The 25,513-nt window shown below is 42.0% G+C and overlaps 1 protein-coding gene and 1 long non-coding RNA gene across 12 annotated transcripts in view; one reads left to right on the top strand and one right to left on the bottom strand.

Annotated features, from left to right (window-relative positions):
- Positions 1–1,786: 1,786 nt before the first annotated feature.
- Positions 1,787–2,513, bottom strand: LOC147346838 (uncharacterized). Its single transcript, XR_015153228.1, has 2 exons — positions 2,284–2,513; positions 1,787–2,142 (listed from the first exon to the last, which is right to left on the bottom strand). It is a non-coding gene; the product is annotated as an uncharacterized LOC147346838 (long non-coding RNA).
- Positions 2,514–2,606: 93 nt separating this feature from the next.
- Positions 2,607–25,513, top strand: part of ZNF318 (zinc finger protein 318) — a 44,118-nt gene continuing 21,211 nt past the window's right edge. For 3 of the 11 annotated variants that reach the window (XR_015153225.1, XR_015153226.1, XR_015153227.1), the window contains exons 1-7: positions 2,743–3,349; positions 5,924–6,075; positions 11,509–12,148; positions 13,368–14,813; positions 16,447–16,546; positions 18,679–18,983; positions 23,469–23,669. Coding sequence is in view for 5 of the 11 variants with exons in the window: in XM_086371752.1 (XP_086227878.1) it covers positions 2,894–3,349; positions 5,924–6,075; positions 11,509–12,148; positions 13,368–14,813; positions 16,447–16,546; positions 18,679–18,983; positions 23,469–23,669; positions 24,126–24,225; positions 25,153–25,271 (3,519 nt within the window). In the remaining 6 variants the exon portion in view is untranslated. Of the gene's footprint in view, positions 3,350–5,923; positions 6,076–11,508; positions 12,149–13,367; positions 14,814–16,446; positions 16,547–18,678; positions 18,984–23,468; positions 23,877–24,125; positions 24,226–25,152; positions 25,272–25,513 lie in introns of those variants that run through there. The other 8 variants (XR_015153223.1, XR_015153222.1, XM_086371752.1 and 5 more) reach the window with 7 other exon arrangements.

Here is a 25,513-nt window from a genome sequence, read left to right as displayed (position 1 = left end):
TAATTGGTACTCTGCTCCACACAGTCACTTAGGACCCAGGCTGACAGGCTGTACTTTCTGGAGCACGTAGCTTCTTCAGTTCCACAGCAAGGAAAGAAAAAGCATTTTATAACTACTCTTTCTTGATTTCCCAGAGGCGATACAAGGTGCTTGCATTTACAGCTGTAGTGACTAGAAATAGTCATAAGACTCCCGTTTTTGAAATGGGGAAGGAAGCATTCTTTTTTTGGTGTTAAGCATGAGAGGAGCCCCAGATATGGTGCACGAGTGCTCAGTCACCCAGTTGCATCCGACTGTTTGCAACCCAACAAACTGTAGGGCAAGAATATACTAGAGTGAGTTGCCATTTCCTCCTCCAGGGGATCTTCCCAACACAGGGATCAAACTGGCGTTTCCAGCATCTCCTGCATTGGCAGGTTCTTTACCATTCACAGATGACTAACACCAATTTCCAGGACATTTTACATGGCAGCCTCACTTACAGAGGCCATCACCCTTCTCTGATAGGACTTTTACCTGCTGAGCTAGTGTATCTAAATCTTTGATTGCAGGTCTCTGTCGCACATGTTATGAAATATGTTTTTAGACTGCTCAGAAACCTTGTACATAACTCATATTTTCTGCCTAAGAGCCATCACTTTCTCAGATTGCTTTATTTTTACTTCTTTTACTACCATCAATCCTGGTAGTTTTCTTTTCACAGAGAAATCACATTAAAGAAAGCTCTTTACTGTCACATTACACAGTTAAAAGAAAACAACAGAACTGGATTGAGATGTGGATAACTGGCATTTGACAGCGTTCATTCATTAGCTGATAACTCATTCCCTCATACAGAGAAGGCAATGGCACCCCACTCCCGTACTCTTCCCTGGAAAATCCCATGGACGGAGGAGCCTGGTAGCCTGCAGCCCATGGGGTCGCTAAGAATCGGACACGACTGAGCGACTTCACTTTCACTTTTCACTTTCACACATTGGAGAAGGAAATGGCAACCCACTCCAGTGTTCTTGCCTGGAGAATCCCAGGGAAGGGGGAACTGGTGGTCTGCCACCTATAGGGTCGCACAGAGTCGGACATGACTGATGCGACCTAGCAGCAGCAGCAGCAGCATTCCCTCATGATGACTTCCCAGTATACAGATAATCCCAACTTATGTTTCAAACAAAATCAGCTATCCATCTGTGAAAAATAATCTCAGATTTAATTTAATGGACTATGCAAGGGTTCATATATAAAATTCCATGTAAACTGAATATGGGAAACAAAATCATTAAAAGTGTTAATAAATATGGAAGAATATATTAAGAATCTTGACATGATGAAGGCCTCTTTAGGCCACAAAATCCGAAGTCAGCAAATGAAAATTCAAATGCCTATAGGGAGCAAGCAAGTAATGTTGAGTAAAGAAAGATGGGTGTGAGAGAAATCAATTAGTAAAAATTTATTTTAATTTTACTAAGCTATGAGGTAAGCAAATGCCATTATACAAATATGTGAAATTGGACAGACTCTAAATTTAATATGAAAAATATAAATTAGAAAATGAGAATCTTAGGGAATGCCCTGGCAGTCCAGTGGTTAGGGCTTAGCGCTTTCATTGCCAGGCCAGGGTTCAACCCCTGGTCAGGAAATTTAGATCGCACAAGCCCCACAGCTCTATCAAAAAAAAAAAAAGGAAATCTTTTGTAAGTAATTTTTTCTTTGTCTTGCCTCTTCTTTGCAAACAGAAACCTGATTTTCATACCAATTTCAGGCTTTGTGTTTCTAGTTAATAGAGGAAAACTTTCAAGCCATTAGTACTTTATTTTGAAGAGTTCAATTTAGCGTCAACATTTTTCTTTCATATTTTGACCATTGCTTTTCTTCATTTTTTAACTTTTGTACTTAGTAGTATACAGGGACTACCACTGCACCCAAGTGTCCAGGAAAATTCTGGTCGCACACTGGAGGGTTCCAAATCGCTTGCAAAAACTCTCCAGGCCTCCTAGCTGTCACGATGTGGACCCCTAGCGGTGAGCGACGTTCCCGATAAGTGTTCTGGTTGAGACGGCGACAATTTTACTCGGATGCCTGCTTTGGGTTTGATTCTCGCTCCCGAATCGCCCCTATTCCGCAGTTCCCCATCCTCAATTTCAACTTCTGCAAAAGAGGCAAACTAGAAAGTAAATTGTTGGCCGTGGTGTGGCTTCTATGGGAGCCGGGACTTCGTCGGTTGCTTTTGCCAAGGTGCGTAATCTCCCACATAACGCCTTGCAGGTTTTTTATATTCCCATCACTTACAACCATTTCTGTCACCACGTAAATTAACAGGATTGCGGGCAGGGGAAAGGCAAAGATGCTCCCGCCCCCTCGAAGCCACCAGCATCCCGAGGACTCAAGCATCCCCGGAAGAGCCAACTCCGCTCCTGCTAATCCTTTCCCTTCCGCTCGGCTCACCCCGGGCCGAGCGCTGGGGGTCACGTGTTCGCCGGAGGAGGGGAAGTGGGCGGCTCAGCGGCCGCCATCTTGCCGGCTTGGAGGCGGAGCGTGAGGAGCGCAGGTCGCGCGCTTCTCCTCCCCTCCCCTCGCTCAGCCTCGCACCGCCCTCCGTGCTCCTCCCCACTTCTGGCTCCCTTGGCCGCTCCCTGAGTGGAGGAACGGGGAGCCCCGGAGGGCGGGGGGGTGTGTCGGGCCCGTGATCGCGCCCTCCAACCGCCAGCCGCGGCCGCGGGGGCGCGCTCGACCGGGCCCCAGGGGAGGCGCGGGGCTGAGGGGAGGGGGCTGCTCCGGCTGCGGGGGCGGCGCACGGCGGCCGTGGCGGCCGGGGTTGCAGCTGCGGCGGCGCGCTGGGGGCCCGCGTCCGGGGCGCCCCCAGGTCGACGCTGCCGCCGTGGCCGCGGCTGCCAGAGCCATGTACCGCAGCGGCGCCCGCTCCTCCGTCTCTTCACACCGGCCTAAAGAGAGCGGCGGGGGCGACCCGCGCACCGGCCGCAGCTCCGGCTCCTCCTCAGGCCCGGCTCGCCGCACCTCACCGCCGTCCTCCTGCTCCTCCTCGTCGCGGACGCCGGCTCGCCGGCCCCGCTCTCCCTCCGGGCACCGCGGCCGCCGGGCCTCTCCGTCCCCTCCGCGGGGTCGCCGCGCCTCCCCGTCTCCGCCCCGCGGCCGCCGGGCCTCGCCGTCCCCGCCACGGGGTCGTCGCGGCTCCCCGTCCCCGCCGCGGGCCCGTCGCGGCTCCCCGTCGCCGCCGCGGGGCAGACGACTCTTCCCGCCGGGCTCGGCCGGCTTCCGAGGGAGCAGCCGGGGGGAGTCCCGCGCCGACTTCGCCAGGGACGGCCGCGGAGACCATCCAGGCGACAGCGGCAGCCGGGTAATCCCACCCTTTCACCCGGACTCTGTGCTCTAGCCCCCTCGCCCGGGATTCCCGCTTTCAGAAACGCCCGCCGCCCGGACGACCCGAGGCCTCCAGGCCGGGGTCCCCACATGGAAGGCCCTTCATCCCCATGGGCCCCCTCAGCGACGCCCGAACCAGGAGGTTCCTGGTCAGCCCCGGGAACTTCATTTGCACAATAACGGATTCGGGACGCGGCCGGGCGCCGGCTTGGGACGCCGTGCTGCGTTTCCTGGGAATAGGCTGGTTCTCTCCCTCTGTGTGAGGTGTGAAAAAGTTTGCCGGGCGAGGGGAAGCTCCTCCACGCCGTGTGCCTGGTACTTTTTCAGTAGTTGGTGTCCTTAGAGTTGGATGGTTTTGTGTGTGTCCCGCTAGAACTGAGCTGCGCCCTGGATCTGAAAAGGGTGAAATCTCTTTGTGGCGACTTAGGGTGGCTTAGACAGTTCCCAGGGTAGACACCGAGAGAATGTAACCTGTTCGTACTCTGTGTTGGAGCTGCTTCTCCGAAATCGAAGTATGGGTATCTACAGTCGTTGTAATAGGTGCCTCCACTTAACCTAGTTGTGTGGCAGGATTGATGCTCAGCCCTTCACTTTACACGTTCTCTGTGAACATTCACGCCCTTTCGCGGGGGGCGGGGAGGGTTCCTCCTTATCTAACAGCTGAGGAACTCACAGAGATTTAAGAAACTTAATCAAGGTGATGCCTGTAAGAAGTGGAGTGTGATTCAGTTCTTTACCTGGTTCCCAGTACCCTGAATTTAACTGTTAAGTTTCCCTGCTGAAGGGACAGAGCGTGAGGTTAAGAAGGTTAGTTTAGAGGTAATACTGACTTTTCATGCATCTCTCTGTTAGTAGAGCCTCTGGGCAGGATCTGGTGTTTTGGTATTTTTTTTTATTATTAGTTAACCAATCCTTTAAAAAAGGTGACAACGTTTCTGTTTTATTTAGTGGCTCTCTAACAGTATTTGGGTACTCTGGTCATAGGTGAATTGACTTATTAAGATTTTAAGATTTTCATAGCTGAGTATGATAGTCTGAATGTTAATCACTACAGAGAAAGTAAGGAAAACAAAAAACAATGAGTTTCCATAACTTCTCCTTTCTTCTCCAATGCACAACCTATTTGCTCCAGTCTTTTGTCTCAGTAAATGACATCACCCGCTGCTCAGCCAGAAACAGTGATCATCTCCCTTCTCCCAGTCTGTAGGGATAACTTCATCTATCAAACTATCAGCTCTACCTCCAAAATACATCCTCCAAACTGTTGTCTTCCTGCCATCATTCTTATCTAAACTTTATTATCTCTTGCTTAGTTTATTGCATTAGGCTCCATTACACTCCACTTTTGTTACCATCCAGTTTTTTTCTATACCTAGAAATAAAAATGATTTTTAAAGACATCCATTTTATGTATTTGAGAAATATTTATTGAACCCTTACCATGCTGTTCTGGGCACTGGGAATATAATAATGAACAAACCAGTCAAAAACCCTGCCCTAGTAGAGCTTATATTCTGACAGGGGGAGTTGGATAATAAGAGAAGTAAAGTGTCTTGGCATGTTAAATATTAAGTGTTAAGAGAAAAAACAGAAAGGAGTTACAATTTTTGGTAAGGTAGCCAGAGAAGGCCTTCTGGGAAGGTGATTTCTTAATAAAGACCTGAAGATGAGGATGTGAACAGAGTGAGCATCTGGAGGAAGTATGTAGTAATGTCACTCCCTGCTTGAACCCCTTCTGTGACTTGTTAAACTAAGAATAAAAATCCAGATTTCCTAACTGTGGCTTCTGCCTGTTTTGTGTCACTTCACTGCAGTCATGCTGGCCACATTTCTGTTCCCCCAAACATGCTAAGTTCATTATAGAACATGCTCTTTTGGCCTGAAACATCTTCCATCTGTTCTTTGCAAGACTGATATCTCATCATTCAGGCTCCAGATTAAATGGTATCACCTCAGAAAGCCTTTTCTAATCATCTTATCTGAAGTAGCTCCTTTTCCCCAGTCTTTCATATTATCATGTTTTAATGACTTTATAACACTTCACAGTGCCATCAGAAATATTTTTTTTTCTTAACCTGTGTTTGGCTTGTCTCCTTTAGTGGAAATGTAAAGATTCTGGTAGCAGACTTAATTTACTCCTCTGGCCCCATTCCTGGTACCAGGAAATTAAAGAATTTAGGAGGATTGGAAGTATGGACTTTCATCTAAGAAATTGATAATTTAAAATGTGTATGTGTGTGTCTGTGTGTATATGTATATGTGTGTATATATATATATAAATGTTTGTTTATTTGGCTGCACAAGGTCTTAGTTGGAGCATGGGAATACTTTAATTGTGGCATGTGGGATCTAGTTCCCCAACCAGAAATGGAACCCAGGCCATTAGACCACTGGTGAAGTCCTTGATAATTTTTTTAAAATCCTTTATTTTTGGAGTAGTATCTTACCATAATCATCTCTCACCCTGTGGACTATAGCTTTAGAAAGGAGAACAGTTTGAGTGTAGGAATGTCTTGACCCTATTGACTGTTACTATCTTTTACTCTTGTAGAGACGCTCTCCTGGTCTGAGATCTGACTCTTCTTTGGAACAGAGCTTACGGATCACAGTTGGCAATGACCACTTCTGTGTTGGCATACCAGAACGGAGGCGGCTTAGTGATCGACTGGGGTCACCAGTGGAAAATCTGGAGGATGCAGACAGGTAGGCTTCATCTGAGACAGGGCACTTCATATGAGTACTTGAAGGTAGAAATGTTGCTGTTTTCTGAATGATGTATTTGAAAGGGTGGTGCCAGCACTGAAGTTTATGCCCTATGTCCAGTACAAAGTATTACATTGGAAAGAGTGGGGTAGACTCTGTTGCTGAAACAATTATGTAGAAAAAAAGACTTTAAAAGATCTAAGACTTCCCTAGTGGTCCAGTGGTTAAGACTCTGTGCTTCCACTGTAGGAGGCATGGGTTCAATCCCTGGCCAGGGAACTACGATCCTGAGTGCAGCATGGCATGGCCAAAAAAAAAATGGTCATCCTGGCCCCAGCTGGAAAGGGGGAAGTTGAGGGAATATAAACAGTCCCCCAAATTAAAAACAGTTGAGATGATACAGATTCTAAAATAGTGGAACTAGGGGGGTCCCTTCTGCAAAGGAAAGTTCTGAACAAAATAAGATATCTAGGAAATCTACTTATTTATGGCTGCACTGGGTCTTCATTGATGCAATCGAGCTTTCTTTAGTTGCATTGAGTAGGGGCTACTCTAGTTGCAACCCACGGGCTTCTTACTGCAGTGGCTTCTCTTGTTGCACAGCACAGGCTCTAGAGCTTGGACTCAGTAGTTGAGGTACACTGGCTTAGTTGCCCCACAGCATATGGAATCTCCCGGACCAGGGATCAAACCTGTGTCCCGTGTATTGACTGGCAGATTCTTAACCTCTGGACCACCAGGGAAGTCCTTAGAAATCTTTGTTTAAATGGTGTTATTTTTTAGCTTGTCCAGGATGAAATATATATAGATTCAGAAAAGGTTTAGATAAATTCATGTTTATTATACACACACACACACACACACACACACACATATAGGCATTAATAGAAAGTTAGAGATCTTTAAAAATGTTTAATTTCAGTTATTACTTTACAACCACTGAGGGCTAAGGAAGGGCAAATATACTCCACAGGGTGTTAAATATAGATTTCAGGTACTAGGAACTTAGTTATGTATGGGAAGTAAATAACGCATTACATGTTTTTCACCTCGCAAAAGTAAAAGAGCTAGAATGGGAGTGCAGGGAAAGCACTCTTTCTGAGAGCTGAGAACCATGTCTGTTAACGGTTTCTGCCAAGTATATTGGGAGTTTTCACAAATGTTTAGCAGTAGCAGTAAATCAATATAATGTTCTTTTAAACTGTGACTCTCCGTGAAGTAGTGCACAGAATATAGGCAGGCAGGTGGGGGACAGCTGGGCAGGAAGTGTGAGGACCAGTGCTGCCCTTTGGTAATATTTACTTCAAAGCTTCAGTGGCTATTCAATGCAGTGAAGCAAGGCAGGACAATCATATAACACAGAAGCTTCTGAAGATAGAGCTTCAAGGTATGTGACTATATCACTTAATTGAGGCAACAGCCCATGCCCTTCTAGCTGCTTCTATTTTGGGAGATGATTGAGTAGGCAGGCAGTCCGAGTAGGTGGTGCATGATGTGATTCTCTTCCTTCCTTAGGAGCTCAGGTTTTGGTGTGACTAGCATTTCCTCTTGCTAGTTCTAGGGTGTCAGCTCCCCTTTCCATAAACTTTGTTATGCATGTGTGCTTCAGGTAAACGATCGTCTGTTTATAAGTTATAAAAATTAAAAAAATTTCCTCTCTGTATTTAAGGTAGTAATTTTCTCCCTTGAATCCTATTTCAGAGAGAGAAATTTATTTTAGAGAAAGTGAGATTAAGGTTCTAAAAGGAGGTTCCAGGCCATTCTTTAGACTTTTTTGCCCTCAGCACTCTTGCTCAATCTGCTTTGTGTCGATAATTACTGTCTGCTAAAACCAGGCCATACGAACGTTGACATTCGCAAAGTGTCTTCCTGACTGTGAGTCCAGCCTTCAGCTAATGAAGCAGGCCATTTCCATCGTTTGTATGTAGGTGTGTGTTTATTTTTTCCTGAGACCCTGTATTCTTTCTCTTCCCATATTCGATCTGTTAAATTTTATACCAGGTTTAGGTTACAGTCAGATTGCCAGGGTTGTCAGTCTCCTCACCACAGCAGTTCTCTGTGCAGGACTGTAACTTATTCTGAAAAGGAAGTGTGAATAGGTTGTGTGAATAGGTTGTGTGAAGACTCTGAGTTTCTGAATAAGTGTAGATGTGAGGTTGATTTCCCTTGTTTATCAGAGTATTCTGCACATTATACATTCCATTCATGGTAGTCTCATCTCCTGACTCCTTCTTGCCTTGATGTAGGGAGTAGGATTTTTCCCTGTTACTTGCCTTAGGGAAAAGACAGAAACACAACAGCTTTCTTCAGGCATTTTGAGGAATCAGCACAGGAAAATAATGGGAAGTTTGAGCTCTGGAGAACCTTTTTTTTCTTACCATATACATTTTTTAGCAGCTTTTTAATTTAGCCATAATTCATATACCATGCAATTCACCCATCTAGAGTGTACAGTTCAGTGATTTTTAGTATATTCATAGAGTTGTACATATACCACTGTGATCAATTAAAAATTTTTTCTTTTTGCCTTATCCTTAGTCTCACCTACCCACCCCCCAGCCTATCACTAACCTTCTTCTGTATTTATTCTGGCCATTTCATATAAATAGTATCATACAATGTGTGGTCTTTTGTGACTGGCTTCTTTCACGTAGCATAATGTTTTCAAGGTTCATTCATGTTTTTACATATAACAGTGCTTCAATTTTTTTATTGCTGATAATTTCATTGTATATGTATTTTGTTTATCTGTTACCAGTGTTGAGTGGATGGATAGCATTTTAGTTGTTTCTACTTTTTGGCTGTTATGAATAATGCTGCTGTGAATATTGGTGTACAAACTTCTGTGGACATATGTGTTGGTTTTTTTTAACTTGCTTAAGGGAATTTGTAAACACAGAAAAAGTAGAATAGTTCAGTGAGCCTCTAGGTACCCATCACCTACATCATTCAGTCAATTTTTTAAGAAAAGAGTTGGACTTGACCAAAGCTTTCAGAGAGAGTTTGTCACTGGACTGTTCTGAGCTGCAGGAGATGGGGCCCTTTTTAGGACTCACTTTTATTGCAGTCAGTTCTCTCTCATCCTTTGGGAAAACTAGGGAAGGAGGACATGAGCTTCTAACAGGCAACCTGATTTCTGCCTGTATTTACACATTAGCGCATTCTTTTAACTGTTTCTATTCCTCCTTTTATTGGTTTTTGCCTCCTTTTGCAGGAGATTGCAGGTTTGGACTGAGTCTTTCTGAGAGCCATTTCATTATTTCTAGCTTCTCGATGTTTAATATTGGATTAGATTTGAGGCTAGTATGTCTCTTGGTGGAGAAAGCTGAATATAGGAGCAATGGATGAACTTGCCTACTAGCCATGGAGCTTGTAATTTTCCCCTATGCTAATGTGATCAGAGACTATGTATATAGATGGTGGTTTGGCAGTGGAGTGACTCAACTCATGGACATTCCTCCCTGAAAAAAGATGTGTTTATGGCTGGCAGACCTGCAAAGTAAAATATTTTACTCTATTTATGTTTGATTTCAGAGATCATCTTTGGTCATTCTCATTCTTTCCTATTATTTCATAGTACATTGAGACCACAAAATTCCCTAAATACTTGGGGAGGAGGTGAGTAACAGGAACCTCGATTCCCATAGATGACATTCTTATAGAAGAGGTGATAAAATTTATCCTTTATAGTCTTTCATAAAGTTACTTATAGCTGTAACCTCAGTGTAAAACTGAACAAGGGCTGTGCTAGTGAATGAGAAAAAGCAGCTCTTTGATGTTCTACTAACTTTAGTCCCAGAAATAGGAAAACAACTGTCATAAAAAAACAAAAGTCATTTTTCGAAACTTCAAAAAAGCAGAAATAGCTCCTAGAAACTGTAGAAGACAGGAATAATTACCATCCTGTAGATAGTAATTCACTCTGAAATGTGAGTGACGTGTAAGTTTTTCTAAGTTGTATGCTTAAAGTGCTTCATTCTTGTTTAGCTGCTCAGTTGTGTCCAACTCTTTGTCACCCCATAGACTGCAGCCTGTCAGTCTCCTCTGCCATGGGATTTCCCAGACAGGAACACTGGAGAGGGTTGCTATTTCCTTCTCCAGGGGATCTTCCCAACCTAGGGATCCAACCCAAGTCTCCTGCATTGCAGGTGGATTCTTTACCACTGAGCCACCAGAAAAGCTTGAAGTGCTAGGGGATCTTTGTTTCTGTGATTTAAATCAGAAACTTTTAGGGGGCAGTAGAAGCTCCCTGGGGCTTACCTGGTGGCTCAGTGGTAAAGAATCCATCTGCCAATGCAGTAAATGCAGATTCAATCCCTGGGTCAGACAGATCCCCTGGGGAAGGATAAAGCAACCCACTCCAGTATTCTTGCCTGGAGAATTCCATGGAAAGAGGAGTCTGACAGGGCTGCAGTCCATGGAGTCTCAAAGAATCAGACAGGACTTAGCAACTAAACAGCAAAAACAGAAGCTCTGTGACCATAATGCCCCAGAAGATTAGGATACTGTATGTGGTATAGAGATCTGAGCTGAAAGGACAGATGTTCCATCCTGTATTTTTACCTTCATGCCTTAAAAGTCTAAGACCTTTTTATTTCTATAATAAATCTAATAGAAATATATAGTGAGATAACCTTCACATACTTTTTTTCTGGGCTCAAGATTAACAAAATGCTTATGGATATTCAGGCAAGGCAGGAAAGAGTATAACAAAACAGACTGTGAGGGAGTTTTGTGGTTTTTAATATATGATCCAGTGAAATGAAGCAATTGCAGAAGCTTCTAAAACTTACAAGAAAATCGTGCCAATTGGATAGATCAGTGGTTAAAAACAATTTTTTTTCCCACAGTGAAACTCTTTTTTTTCCAAATGAAATATTCTGTAGAATTTGACAATATAAACAGGTAAAGTTGGCCTGCTCTAACTCAAATTTTGTTTTTACAGTTTTTGTTTTACACCTTAAAATTTTTTTTTTGGCTATACCCGGCATGCAGGGTGGTACCTGAGAATCTGCATCTCTAAAAAAAGTTCCTGGGAAATACTGATGTTGCTTATTCAGACCAAAGTTTTAGTAGCAAAGAGCTAGTGTGAAGTTGTGTGACCAGGACTCTTTGTAGTCTGGTAGTGGTATTTTCACATCTCTAAGACCTTTGCATGAGACTCTGCATCCCCAAAGTCTAATCAAAGAAAGAATTCTGTCCAGATAGATTAGCAATCTCTTCCATTGGTTAGAGGCTGCAGCTGCATATGCTCTGGGAAAAGGGAGAAGAAATGTTGCATGTATATATGTAGATTTGTTCTGACTTCATGATTACTGTCTTTTGTTCTAAGCATTCTACAGCCCCCTTGCCAGATGTCAGTCTCTCTTAGCCTTGTCTGGTCTTGCTCTTTCCAAGTCCATTATATTCAGTGATACTTGTCTCTTTCCTCAGGGATGACCTGACTGATGATTCTGTCTTCACTCGAAGCTCCCAATGCTCTCGAGGTCTTGAACGATATATTTCCCGGGAGGAGGCACCTCTCAGTCCCTTCTTGGGACAACTTGATGAGGACTACCGAGCAAGAGAAACTTTCCTGCATCGATCTGATTATAGTCCTCATATCAGTTGTCATGATGATCTGTTGCGGGGAACAGAACGGAATAGAGACAAACTCAAAGGCTCCTACTCTATACGACCTGAGGAAAGTAGCCGGGAGGCCAAACGGCCCCGCTATGATGACACAGAGAAGATGCACAACATGGGAAGTGATCACCCGAGTTTTACATCAGGGACTCGCAACTATCGACAGCGTAGACGGAGCCCAAGCCCTAGGTTTTTAGACCCTGAGTTTCGAGAGCTGGACCTCGCCAGGCGAAAACGAGAGGAAGAGGAGGAACGAAGTAGGAGCTTGAGTCAGGAGCTGGTGGGAGTTGATAGTGGCGGCACTAGTTGTCCCATCCCTGGATTGTCAGGTGTCCTAACAGCATCGGAGCCAGGATATTCTTTACATCGGCCTGAGGAAGTATCTGTGATGCCCAAGAAGTCAATTCTGAAAAAGCGGATTGAGGTGGACATGGAGCCTTCCTTGCAGGTCTATGCTGTGTTTCTTCTAGGGTGTCTTGCTTGTTTCTCTCAATATTTTAAAGCCTAGTTACTTTCCCGGGGGCTGTGTCCCTAAGGTATCTTTGGAATATATGTTGGCGTAACATTGTTATGCTTATGAGCTGTACCTTTCAGGACTCTAAGGGAATTGTAGGCCTCATAATGCAGTAATAGAGGGCTTCTGTTGTTATGTATTAGGCTTCCTAAAGGGCCTCCCTGGTGGCTCAGACCACGGAAGAATCTGTCTGCAATGCAGGAGACCTGAGTTTAATACCTGGGTCGTGAAGATCCCCTGGAGAAGGGAATGCAAACCCCACTCCAGTATTCTTGCCTGGAGAATCACATGGACAGAGGAGCCTGGCGGGCTGCAGTCCATAGGGTTGCAAAGAGTCAGACATGACTGAGTGACTAAGCACACAGGCTTTCTAGACAGACGTTTTGGAGAGTATCTATTATATAAAGTTTTTTTTTTCCTCTAAGTTGGCTAGTCCTGTAGGATCTTTGAATATAGGTTTCTCGGAAATGAAGCTTGAAAGCAAAGGGAGGAGCTGATTGAATTTTCCTCATCTCTTTAAAGAGAGGAAAAAATGTGTGAGTGGTAGGACACGAGCAGAAATCAGATAATTCTAATTCTGGATCCATGTCTATCACCAACTTGCTGTGCGATTTTTAGACAAGTCACTTAACCATTCTGGACCTTGATATTTTTTCCTCACTTACGGAAAGATGGTCAGGCATGAGCACTTGTTTTTACTTGTTCTCCTAGGAGCTAAATGTTTCTGAAGTGCCTAAGGGCACTTAGGAAAGTAAGAGAAGACTGATCAGTTAGGGATCAGAGTTTCCTGACTGTACTTCAGTCGTCAAAGTAGCTCTGCTTGTTTTTTTTTTTTTTGAAGATTCATAAAAAGAGAAAGCAAGTAAGCTAGGGCATCTCTAAAGTCCTTTTGAATTCAGATTCCTTGTTAAAGACTACAACAAATGGGCAAAAGTTAAGATTCAATCTGCCTTCTTTTCTATTTCCCTTTACTACAGCAGAACCATCTGGAGAAATGGGAAACCATATCTTGAACCTGGCTAAGGACCTCCCTTGCATCCACATGTATCTTTGCCCTGTTAATTCAAGAATCACAAAGTATTTATTTTAATCTCAGTTACTAGTTTTCTGAGATTCTATGTAGAGGCTAATTTAGTTATGTTTATCTTTGCAGCTTGAGAGTTTTCCCAGCAGTACCAGCTCCAGCCAGGATCACCCTCTTTACTCTGGACACTCATCTCTTCCACTAAGTGGTGCTATTGCTGCTTTTGCCTCAGAGGTTGAAAACAACAAGGGAACTATGGTAGAGACTACCCTGAAGGAGTCTCAGGGCAACCTCTACCAATGGGGCCCCCTCCCTGGGATACCCAAAGACAACAGTCCCCTCAGAGAGAAGTTTGGAAGTTTTCTGTGCCACAAGGAAAAATTGGATATGAAGGCTGAGGGACCAGAGCGACACACAGACTTCTTGCTTCCTCACGAGAGAGCTAGCCAGGATGGCAGTGGTTTCTCCTGCATTCTGAGCATGTTAGCAGATTCTACCAGTACGCAGGAAAAAAGGCGACTTAGCTTCCCTGACATTGAGGATGAGGAGAAATTTCTCTATGGGGATGAAGAAGAGGATTTAAAAGCAGAATCTCCACCAAAGCCCCTTGGGAGCTCTGAAAGTGAAGTTATGAGGCAGAAGGCAAGCTCCCTACCCTCTTCAGCTCCAACTGTAAAGCTAGAATCAATAGAAGAGACCAATCCAGAATATGCCAAGATTCATGACTTGCTCAAGACCATAGGGCTGGATATTGGGGTAGCCGAGATTAGTAAACTGGCTGCACGCACACAGGAACGACTTCATGGCAAAAAGCCGTCAGGTTCCTCTGCTGACCGCCGTTCCTCTGCTGACCGGCACTTTCCTGCAGACCGCTGTTCCTCCGTTGACCGCCGTTTCTCAGCTGATCGGCGCTCTGCAGATCCTCACAGACTGGAGAGCGTGGAGGTGCACCATAGCAATACCCACTCCCCAGAAGTGTCCCGTCCACACCAGGTCTCCCCTGTGGACCCTTACTTGCTCACAAAAAACAGCCCCCCGTTCTTAAAGTCTGACCATCCAATGGGTCATATTGTAGGACCTGAGGTGGTTGGCAGTGGGTTTCAGTCATCTGTTGCAGTCAGGTGCATGTTGCCATCAGCCCCATCTGCCCCAGTTAGACTTCCGCACCCTGCTTCTTTATCTCAGTTTCATGTGCCAAGGGCCTCTCAGTTTGCTGCAGCTCGGATACCTCCAAACTACCAGGGACCTGCCATTCCCCCTGCTTCCTTTGATGCCTATAGGCACTACATGGCATATGCAGCCTCAAGGTGGCCCATGTACCCTGCCTCCCAACCCTCAAATCACCCTCTACCAGACTCACACAGGACAGTGCCAGTTAGCAAACAAGCTACCCGCAGCCGTCCCAACCTCCGTGTGATCCCCACTGTGACTCCTGATGAGCCCAAGCATGAGGAGTCAGTGCTGGGCTCAATTCCTACTGCCCAAGTGCCTGTCCATGTGTCCATCCCATCACTCATCAGATATAATCCAGAGAAGATTTCTGATGAGAAGAACCGTGCTTCCCAGAAACAGAAGGTGAGTGTTAGCTTTGGGCCTCCTGTGCCTGCATCTTCTATTTTAACATAAATTTGTATTTGTCTTTTAGAGGGAGCTAAAAATTTGCAAGGTCCAAGGCAATCTTTAGAGACTGCTGTTATTACCATAATTTTTTCTTTTACTGTTTTCTCATTTGGCCTAAAGTATGGCCCTAGGTCCCACTGTGATTGCTAGACTTCTTTTTCCTAAGTTTATTTCTCTATCTCAATTACCAGCCTTAGTACACTATGGGTAGGAGCTGGGAGCCTTGAAGTCTTCAGTATGACTCATCAGAGAGTGAGGAACCAAAATTGGGTTCCTTTCCTGATTTCCATAGAAATCAAGGAATCTGTGTTTTATCCCAGTGAATTTTAGATCTTTTTTCTGTAGTGATTATGGAGTTTAAAAACTATTGACTAGTTGTTGCTTGGTGACTAAACCAAGAAATAAGCTTTGTTTGTTCTGGTTTAACTTAGAGTCCAGGAATAATAATATATTTTATGACACTTTTTTAAATTAGTTTTTATACTGTCAAGGTTCATTGGGTTCCTTGACTATAGAAAGCAAGCAGTGGCTGGGGTAAAGATATAATAATTTAGATGTTTTAAAGCAGTAGGTAAAAATTACATAGAGGTGAGGAATACAGAATAGAATTTTGAATAGAAAAATTAATATATACTGTTTATTTTAAAGGTACTTGATAGCTTACAACTCACTTGGTTAAACACAGTGACCTAAGGACCATAAAATTGTAATATGTGTTAATTTGGTTTGCTAATAAAATAATTAAGACCTGAGGAGAAAAATAGAAAAGGTGAAATTGGAAGGCTAATCTGATTTTTTTCTAGTTTAAAAGAAATTTAGCTAATCCTTGAGAAGACCAAAAACACCTCTTAATTTTCCATTGTACTTGGGTACCCTGAACTTCAGTGTTTTGTGTTTTTTGTTTGTTTGTTTTTTTGAAGTCTTTTGGGAAAGAGAAGAACTTCCTTACAACAAAACCTAAGACTGCAGAGATACTCTCTGAAGACTAGTGCTTTTCCTTTCTTTTACCTTTAAGACCCTAGTACTAAAGTCAGGGCTGACAGTACACAGGGTTTTCACTTGAGTTCCTTATGGACAAGCCATATTTGTTTTTCCCGTTAGGTGATAGTAGTATAGTTGAAAGACCAGAGGCTTTAGGGCATGTATACCTGGATTTAAAATCATCTTACTATATGATCTTTGGTATGTTACTTAGTCTTTTGCAACCTCAGTTTTCTTACTGTGAAAGAGATAATATCATGATTAAATAAGATGATACATACAATGCAACTAACACAGTGCTTCATCCACAACACATATTCATTCCCTTCTTGATGGTTCCTTTTGGACTCAGAACTACTATCTAATAGTGTAGTGCTTCTACAAAAATAGTAGTTTCCAATCAATACAGTTCTGGAAAGGATAATTCTATTCTGGGACTTGAATTGGAATGAAATAATCATCTTCGTTATAAAGTCAGAGCCTCTGCGTGCAGGTGTTTGTACTCTTGCATTCAGATGTTATCTAGTATGATGCTTTCTGGAAAAGAACAATAGAAAAGGGGGGATGTTGTAGGCTAAAGGGTCTGTTACCATTTTTTATTTTGCAGGTTATTGAAGAGAGGGAAAAGCTGAAAAGTGACCGTGAAGCTCGCCAGAAGAAGATGTACTATCTTAGAACTGAGTTGGAGCGGCTTCATAAACAGCAAGGTATCAGACACTCCTAGGCTGCCCTTTTGTTGTAACTTTAGTAAGAGATCCAAATGAAGAGCCTTGGGGACTCTCAAACAGGTTCATTGACATTGAGGCTTCACTTTCAAAAAAATTTTGATATAATTAGACTTATAGAAAAGTTGCATTAGTAGTGTAAAGAATTCTCAGGTGTTTTCCATTATTATTAGCATTTTACCATATTTGCTATATTCGTTTTTCTCTTTCAATTGTGTGTGTGGGTGTGGGTGTAATTTTTCCTGAACTATTTAAGAATAAGCTGTAGAACGATACTCCTTTAATCCTAAACACTTAAATGTGTATCTTCTTCTTTTTGTAAATATTTTAAAATTTTTTGGCTGCACTATGCAGCATGTGGGGTCTTAGTTCCCCAACCAGGGATTGGGGTCTTAGTTCCCCAACTGTGTCCGCTGCAGTGGAAGTGGGAAGTTCTAACTCCTGGACCGCCAGGAAGGTCCCAAGTGTGTGTCTTCTGACTACAAGAATTCACTTGTATAACCATAGTACACTTACCAAATTAGAAAATTAACAGTAATATACCAGTCTACCAATCTTATTCATATTTTATCACTTGTTCCAACGATGTCCTGAAGCAAAAGAAAATTAAAGATTATGCATTGCATTCAGTTGTCATGTTCTTTTAGTCTCCTTTAATCTGTAACAGTTCCCAAATCTTGAGAGGAGATCACATGTTTTGTAGAATGTCCTCTAATTTTGATTTGTCTGATGTTTCCTTATGATTAAATTCATGTTGTGCATTTTAGCACAGGAACATCACAGAAATGATGCTAAGTTCGTAACAGGTGTTGATTTGTCCCATGCTGGTGATGTCAACTTTGATCATTTGGTTAAGATGATGTCTGCCAAGTTTCTCCACTGTAAGGTTACTATTTTACCTTTTTCAATTAGTAAGTATCTTATGGGGGGATACTTTGAGACTGTGTAAATAACTCAGTTGCTCTTCAGACTTTGGCCCACTAGTTTTAGTATTCATTGATGATTTCTTGTCCAAATCAGTTATTGATTGTTACATAGTAATTTTCTAATTTCATCATTCCATTTACCTTAATTGGTTAGCTTTCTACTATGAGGAGGTGCTTTCTACCCACCCCTCCTCCCCCATTTATCCATTTATATAATATTTTACTATTATTATTTATCTTTATGCTCAAACTGCCCCAAATTTGGCCAATGAGAGCCCCTTTAAGTTGACTCCTGTGTCCTTTTTTTAAAAGTTATTTTTAATTGGACGATAATTGCTTTACAGTGTTGTATTGGTTTCTGCCATACATCAACACAAATGAGCCATAGGTTTATACATGTCTTGTGTCCTTTTGATGTATCCCTATCATTTTTTGATTTGTGGGTGTACACAAAAAGATGTTGTATACACCCACAACAGAAAGATGTTCCATTGTGGCACAAAAAGATGTTCCATTATGCCTCTGTTGAGTATACCTCTTCACCAGTGCTTTTAGGATTTCATATATACACTAAGGAAAGAACATAGAATATGACAACTTGGTGATAACAGAAGAGCAGAGAGTGGGAGAAGATGTAATTTCTTGTTTGGCTTTGGACTTTTTAGGAATGAGAAGCTTAGTTATTAATCCTGTGAGGGTTAATTCATGAGAATCTGAAGTTTGAAATAACATCAGATGAACTTACGGTAAAATGTAAAACTCAATGGATGTGTTGGTGAAGGGTCCTTAAATCAGATAAAGTCAAATATGTGAATAATTATTTGGTTCTCTGAAGAGAACAGCCACAGAATGCATGTGTTACAGTTACAGCATATATTAACCTTTTTGGAGGACACATGCACATAAACTTGTATATACCCTTTTAGGGATACATGGAGTCTCTCTTTGAAACCTGTCCATAGATCTTTAGCTAATAACCCCTACCTAAGAGATAATGTAATCACTCAACCTTTACTTCCATAGGAGCATCACCTAAACCGGCCCATGTGGAGGGCCAGTCTCACCTGCTTTTGGATGTTTCATGGAGAGACATTTTATGAGCATAAAGTCTTAAGAATTAGTATTTATGACTGAAAAATGGCTTGTTAATTTTCCTGTGTTTCTTTCTGTTGACATTTGACTACTCAGGGGAAATGCTGCGTAAGAAACGAAGGGAGAAGGATGGTCACAAAGATCCACTCCTAGTAGAGGTGAGTCGGCTTCAGGATAACATTATGAAGGACATTGCAGATCTTCGACAAGAGGCAGAAGAGGCAGAAAAAAAGCAGTCTGAACTGGACAAAGTGGCTCAGATCTTGGGAATTAACATTTCTGATAAATCTCAGAAGTCTTCAAGCGACAGTAGAGAGCCTACAGAGAAGACTGGGAAAGCAGAAAAATCCAAGAGCCCAGAAAAAGTGTCGTCATCCTCAAACTCCTCTTCCAATTGCAAGGTAATGACTCAACTTTTCCATTTCTATTGTATCTTTTATTTCCATGGACTCCTAAAGCAGCCTTCTAACTAACCATTTTCTTAGCTTCCTTTTCCAAACTGTTCTTACTCTTGCTAGTTATTTTTGTAAAACATAGTTTAGATCGTGGTACTGTCCTTCAGAATTTTAGCAGTTCCCCATTGCCTCCAAAGTAGAATTCTGGGCCCTCCATGTTCTGGATCTAGCATTTACACCTTAACTCACTTCAGTCTAGCTTCTAGTCTTCTCACAACTTGAAATCCTTTTTGGTTCATGTTTAGCAACAAGGTCACCACCATGTTGAACAGCCTCAAATTTCAGTTCTTAAATCAGTATTTGATACAAGGAACCACTGTCTCCGAAAAACTGTCTTCTTCCTTTGGCTCCCATCACATTTCTTTTCCTTCTTATATGTTAGCTGCTGTGCTTAATTTCCTGATCTTTGAATATTTTAGTTCTTCAGGACTCAGTTCTAGCCCAGGTCTCCAGAATTCTGCTTTTTCCGTAGGTCATTTCATTCAGTCCTCTGCTGAAATACCATATTGACAACTTTCAGTTTTATATTTTAGCTCAGGTGATTCTAATAAGGTTCAAGTCTGAGTGTCCAACAGACTACTCACTATTTCCACTTGATTGTCTCTAACACCTTAAAATCAATGTATTCTAAATTAAACTAAGATTGTGCTCAGCCTCCCTCTAATCTTTCTTCCTCTGCTGTTTGTTACCTGTCTCAGTGAATGACATTACTGTCCAACAGTTTTTATGCCAACAAGTGGAAAAGCATTCTTAGTGCTCCCCCTTCCTAACTGCTCCACACGATTACAGAGTCTGCCAGTTCTCCATCCAAAATAAATCTCAGTTCCGTTCATCTCATCATCTCTGTTGCCATCCAAGTTCAAGCCACCTTCAAGTTTTTTTGCTTGTACTGCTACTCTCTTAATTCTTTCTCCACATTCAGCCAGTGGTTATGATACTACTTTGCCTACCTCTTCAGCCTCATTTCAAATCTTACTTTTCCTTTGCTCTCTGTAATTTCATTACTGGCATTTTCATTCCATAAATGTTTCATCATCTTTAATGTCTTTGTGTCCTCTCCTCCTACTAATTACTACTCTTCTTACCCTGTGTTCTCACTCAAATTCATCCTCAGATTTCAGTTTAAATTATTTCCCTGACTCCCTTTCTTGATTTTCCAGGTTGTTAAATTTGCCTCATATACACTCTCATACCTTCATTTTCCTTCTTAGCATTTATGGCCTTGTAATTATATTATTACATGTGTTCCCCAATTAGATTTTAAGGTTCAAGGGATCAGGGACCATATCTGTCTCATTCTCCAGTATAGTCCCCAGTACACAGTTCAGTACCTGCCACATAGCAAATAGATAGCTCTCAGGAAATCATTAATAATCCTCTTAGCCTGGAATGATCTTTCTCCCAACTCTACTCATCCACTAAGGCCCAACTTGAATACTCCCCTCCTCGGTGCAGAATTCCTGAATTCCACTGTGATTGAGTCAGACCTTTTTTTAGCATTCCCATAATATATTACTTTGTTCCTTTATAAAATGTATTTCATTCTGTCTTACTGAAAGCATGATTAAACTCATGCCTGATTTCATGCCTGTCTCTTGCACTAAATGAGAGCTTCTTGAGAATAACAGAGTATAACTTATTTTTGTGTTTTCCCATGACATCCGGTATGTCTAGTAGATAGTAGATGGTCAGTTAATATTGGGGTTAGAGAAGAAGATACTCTGTATTCTCTGTCAGCCAAGCTTTAATTTTTTTATGTCTTCCTGGGAGAGTTCTCTTTCTCAACCAGGTAGGACTATTTTCTTATACCAGGACCACTGAGTTCAGGGCCTTTGATGGGAGAAGAGCTTGTAGTTGACTTATACATTATTTGGGGTTCCGCTTAGGCACCAACCCCATGATAAACTATCATCTTGACTTGAGTGAGAGAATGTTCTCTGAAGTTAACAAGAATATGTTGCAATTTGATTTTCATTTCAGCAATAAGGAATGTTCTCTCTGCAAGCTCTGTTTTCTACCTGTCTTTGGTCTTTCTTCTTTCTTTGCCTCTTTTTAAAATGTGTGGTTAGTTTGATTTTCTTTCTCTTAAATAGCTCATTTCATAAAAGTAAACACATGCACATTTCCATAGTTCCATTCACTTAGACACAGTTGTTACTAATGAGTTGGTATTATTCCAAATTACCTTCTTCTGTTCATTCATTTAATAAATATTTCTTGGTCTCCAAAAAAGTGCCAGACAGTGTTTAGATATGGGAAGTATAAAAAGGAACTATGTAGTTGGTGGTGGTGGTGGTGGTGGTGGTTCAGTCGAAAACAGGCTAAGGAATATGGAGTAGTTAGGGAAAGTCTTTTGGATAAAGTGACATTTAACATTCTGTGCCTAGTCACATATCTGTATTGATTATTCAAATACATCTTTTAATAGATTTGTGTTGTGTTTTTTTTTTTTTAATTGGTTGCACTGGCTGTTTGTTGTTGTGCACAGATTTTCTCTAGTTGTGGCAAGTGGGGGCTACTCTTCATTGCCAATGCATGGCCTTCCCATGATGGTGGCTTCTCTTGTGGAGCATGGTCTCCAGGGCACACTGGCTCAGTAGTTGTGGCTCATGGACCCTGGAGTGCTTGGTGCTTGGGTTTAGTTGCTCCACAGCATGTGGAATCTTCCCAGACCAGAGATTGAACTGGTGTCCCCTGTATTGGCAGGCAGATTCTTATCCACTGTACCACCAGGGAAGTCCTATTCAAATGTATTTTGTTATTTCGTTGTTCAGTTGCTAAGTCATGTTGACGCTTTGCAACCATGGACTACAGCATGCTAGGCTCTTTTGTCTTCCACTATCTCCAGAGTTAGTGGGCGATAGTTGCTCACATTCATGTCCATTGAGTTGGTGATGCTATCTAACCATCTCATCCTCTGCCGCCCACTTCTTTTGTCTTCGGTCTTTCCCAGCAATGGGGTTTTTTCCCAGTGAGTCAACTCTTTGCATCATGTGACCAGAATATTGGAACTTCATCATCAGTCCTTTCAATGAATATTCAGGGTTGATTTCCTTGAGAATTGACTGGTTTGATCTGCTTGCAGTCCAGGAAACTCTGAAGCGTCTTCTCCAACACCACAGTCTGAAAGTATTTGTTACTTATTCTTGTAGTATTTCGTGACAGTCTTTCCATGTCAATAAATAGACTTATATAATACCATTTTAGCAACCTTATTTTTATTGTTGTATGGATAACAGTTTAACCAGTTAAATCACCCGTAGTTTGACGTAATTTCCTGAGGATAAATATCATGGAATAGAATTGCTTGGTCAAAGGTATAAAGAATTTTGAGGTATATAATTTGTGTTCCTCAATTGTCTTCTGGAAAGGTGGTGTCAGTTAGTACTCACCAGCAGTGTATGCATGTGCCCATCCCTTACCTGCTGGATATGATCTGTTTAGTGACCCTTGAATAGGACTGTAAATGGGAAAGATTATTGTTGAAATCTCAGTTGTTTCCCTTTCTCTATTTAGTCTTCCTTTCCCCACCAGCCAATATTCCAGGTGCTCCCTTCCCTGATTGTGTCTACTGTGGAACCTCCTTCATACTCACCTTCTCTGTGTTCCAGGATTATCTTTTTTATGTGCCTCAGTCCCCAATATTATCCAGAATTCTTATTTCCTGAATACCTTGTTCTCAGCTTGCTGAAAAATGAATTCATATTATTTATTATTGATCACTTAATGTTGGAGAGTTGATATATTTTAAAAGAAGATTCATGTTAACTGAAAGATGTTAAATTCTAATGGTGACATTTTAGGCAGTTAGAAACATTTTACCCAGATTCCTGTAAGTTATCCTAAATAGATGACTATCCCCTTTATCTATGCCAGCCTTGTTCTCTAGTTTTCTGTACTGGATGTGTCTGTGATGAGAGAGTTCACTATCATCTGGTTTGTTTGTTTTTTTTCACTTGCTTAATCTGTCAATTACCTTTTCCATTTCCTCTTCCCTTCCTAGTTGTCATCATGGTTGATAAACTTAACTAATGTATTTAGTTGTATAGGTAACACATTTAACATCTACCAAAGGTGATACTATAGAAGATTCCTATCCACTCTTGTTCTCTACCTTCCTCCCCAGAGGCAGCCAATGTTTCCATAATCCTGAGTATTCTTCTAGATATTTTCAGATATATAAGTAAATATAATGTCATTATGATTTATTCTTCATAATGACATGACACTGGAATCAAATTAATTCTCTTTGAGTCTTACAGACAGATTTCTCATGGGGTTTTCCCAGTTTGTGCAGCTTTAGGCAGTTTTAGCATAAATATCATCATACGGTCCTATTTCCGTTATTGCAGTAGCTACCTGCTTTTTCTGAGGGAAGACAGATCTAGATTGTCTTGAATTCCTCCTTAGTACAGGTTTTTCCCCCTCTAGGAATCAAAGGTAAACAGTGAGAATTCCCATACTAAGAGCCCCAAGCCTGCTGAGAGCCCCCAGCCAGCTAAGCAGTTTGATCAGCCTGTTGCTGCCTATGAGTATTATGATGCTGGCAATCACTGGTGCAAAGACTGCAACACCATCTGTGGGACCATGTTTGACTTCTTCACCCATATGCACAATAAGAAGCACACACAGGTAGGTATCTTGCCCTCTGTTATTTCCGTTCTTGCCCTCTTTCCCCTCAAACTCCTATACCCCCATCTGTATTACAAAGCTGGAAAATGCAACATTCTCATGTGGGCAGGAGCCCCAGTCTGAAGAATCAAGAGGTACCAACAAAGGAGACATCATCCCCAGGGCTCAGTCCAGGGGACCTGCCTGTAACTAAACACCATGGCAAGTGTAAGTGAGGCTGCTGCCTCTTTTGATTCCTTGAGTACCTGATTATTTGTTTCATTTTATCCATTGCTAGTACTTGCTCTAACATATGTTTACCTTTTCCACAGGTGATTTCCGTTTAAACAGTTGGCAGAGTGGGTGGGGGTGGGCAGCTGGGGGCTTCTGGTCCCCCCTGGTTGTTGGGGAGAAAAAGAAAAGTGGGTCATTGAGATTTTAGTGCTGTGTGTGAGCGCCTCTGCCTCTTGCAAATAGACACTGGATCCCTACAACAGACCTTGGGCTTCAAAGACCCAGAATGAAGCCAAGCAAGATGCTGTAAAGCGCACTGACAAGATAACTGTTCCTGCAAAAGGTAAGTTTCCTCCCTGCCATTTTTGTGGTTTCCTTACATTCAGTCGGGGAAGAGGTATCCCTGAATTAAGGTGCAAGGAAGCAGCATAGAGTGAAACATAACCAATACTTTTAGCAAAGCTGGAATATTGTATTCCATGTGCACAACTAGGTCCTAAAGAAATAAAGAGAGCTATAAGACAGGAACAATCTCTACCCATATGGCCAACAATCTTAACAGATGTTAAACACACACATACCACTCTAAAATAAAACTTTCTTTGTGCTCGCTTCGGCAGCACATGGACTAAAATATGACTTTCTTCACCACTGACTTATGTACTAAAACCTTATTTGAAATCCAGGGGAAAAAGAACAGTAAGAGGTGTAAAATAACTGCCTTTTTAGCTAAGAACTATAAAATATTTTTGAATAGTTGTTATTAGGGGCTAAGTTGAGAAATAGAAAGTTTCTTTGTCTTTAAACTTCTCAGTTTCTTACCTTTGTAAGTAGTCAGTGCTTCTACATCCTTTATATCTGTAGAAGATAAATTTCTAAGTAATTAATACCAACATGAGAGATTCTCATACAAATGGTACTGGGCTTTTGGGGAGTATAATTTTTAAATCTCCTAAGATACTTAGTGCTAGTTGGAATTTGAGGAGAATCAGCAACAGAAATGAGTCTGGCACAGAAAACTCCTGAATTAACCAGTTAGGGGATTAACCAGTTAGTGTTCCCAAAATGTAGAAGGGATGGAGGTCCTGAGTTTAGGCTTTAAGTTGGAAAAACACCATTGAGATTCTAAATGCTCCTTCTGACTTGAAAGTGAGTAAAGTCCTTTATACTGTTAATCATTTTACTGCAAAAGGGAAGTGGGATTTCCTTTGGTTGCTGTCATCTTGGGTAGAAATGACTTACTTTCTTGACTTTGTTCTACTTCTTACAGGCTCTGAGTTTCTGATTCCCATCACTGGATATTACTGCCAGCTCTGTGAGGAATTTTTGGGGGATCCAATTTCTGGAGAGCAACATGTGAAGGGTTATCAACACAATGAGAAATATAAGGTTGGTCTTTGTAGTAGCCTATGGAGTTTTCCTACTTTCTACAGTAATCCTTTTGATGTTGTCAAGCTCAGAGCAAGAAAAAGTCCTTAACACTTCAAATTCTGTATAACCACAAGGAAGTTCTCAATCCTAGTAAGAAATGCTCACCTTAGAGGACCATTTATTTATCCTTGAGGAAGGTGACTCAGAATTTTCATTAAATGAGTTCTAATAGTGGTAGGGCCAAATTTTCTCTCTTAAAG

The sequence above is a fragment of the Bos grunniens genome, chromosome 23 (assembly GCF_055505025.1).
Source record: "Bos grunniens cultivar Pamir isolate PY7600 chromosome 23, Bosgru_T2T1.0, whole genome shotgun sequence".
Lineage (NCBI taxonomy): Eukaryota > Metazoa > Chordata > Mammalia > Artiodactyla > Bovidae > Bos > Bos grunniens.
This window is presented reverse-complemented; position numbering and strand designations above follow the sequence as displayed.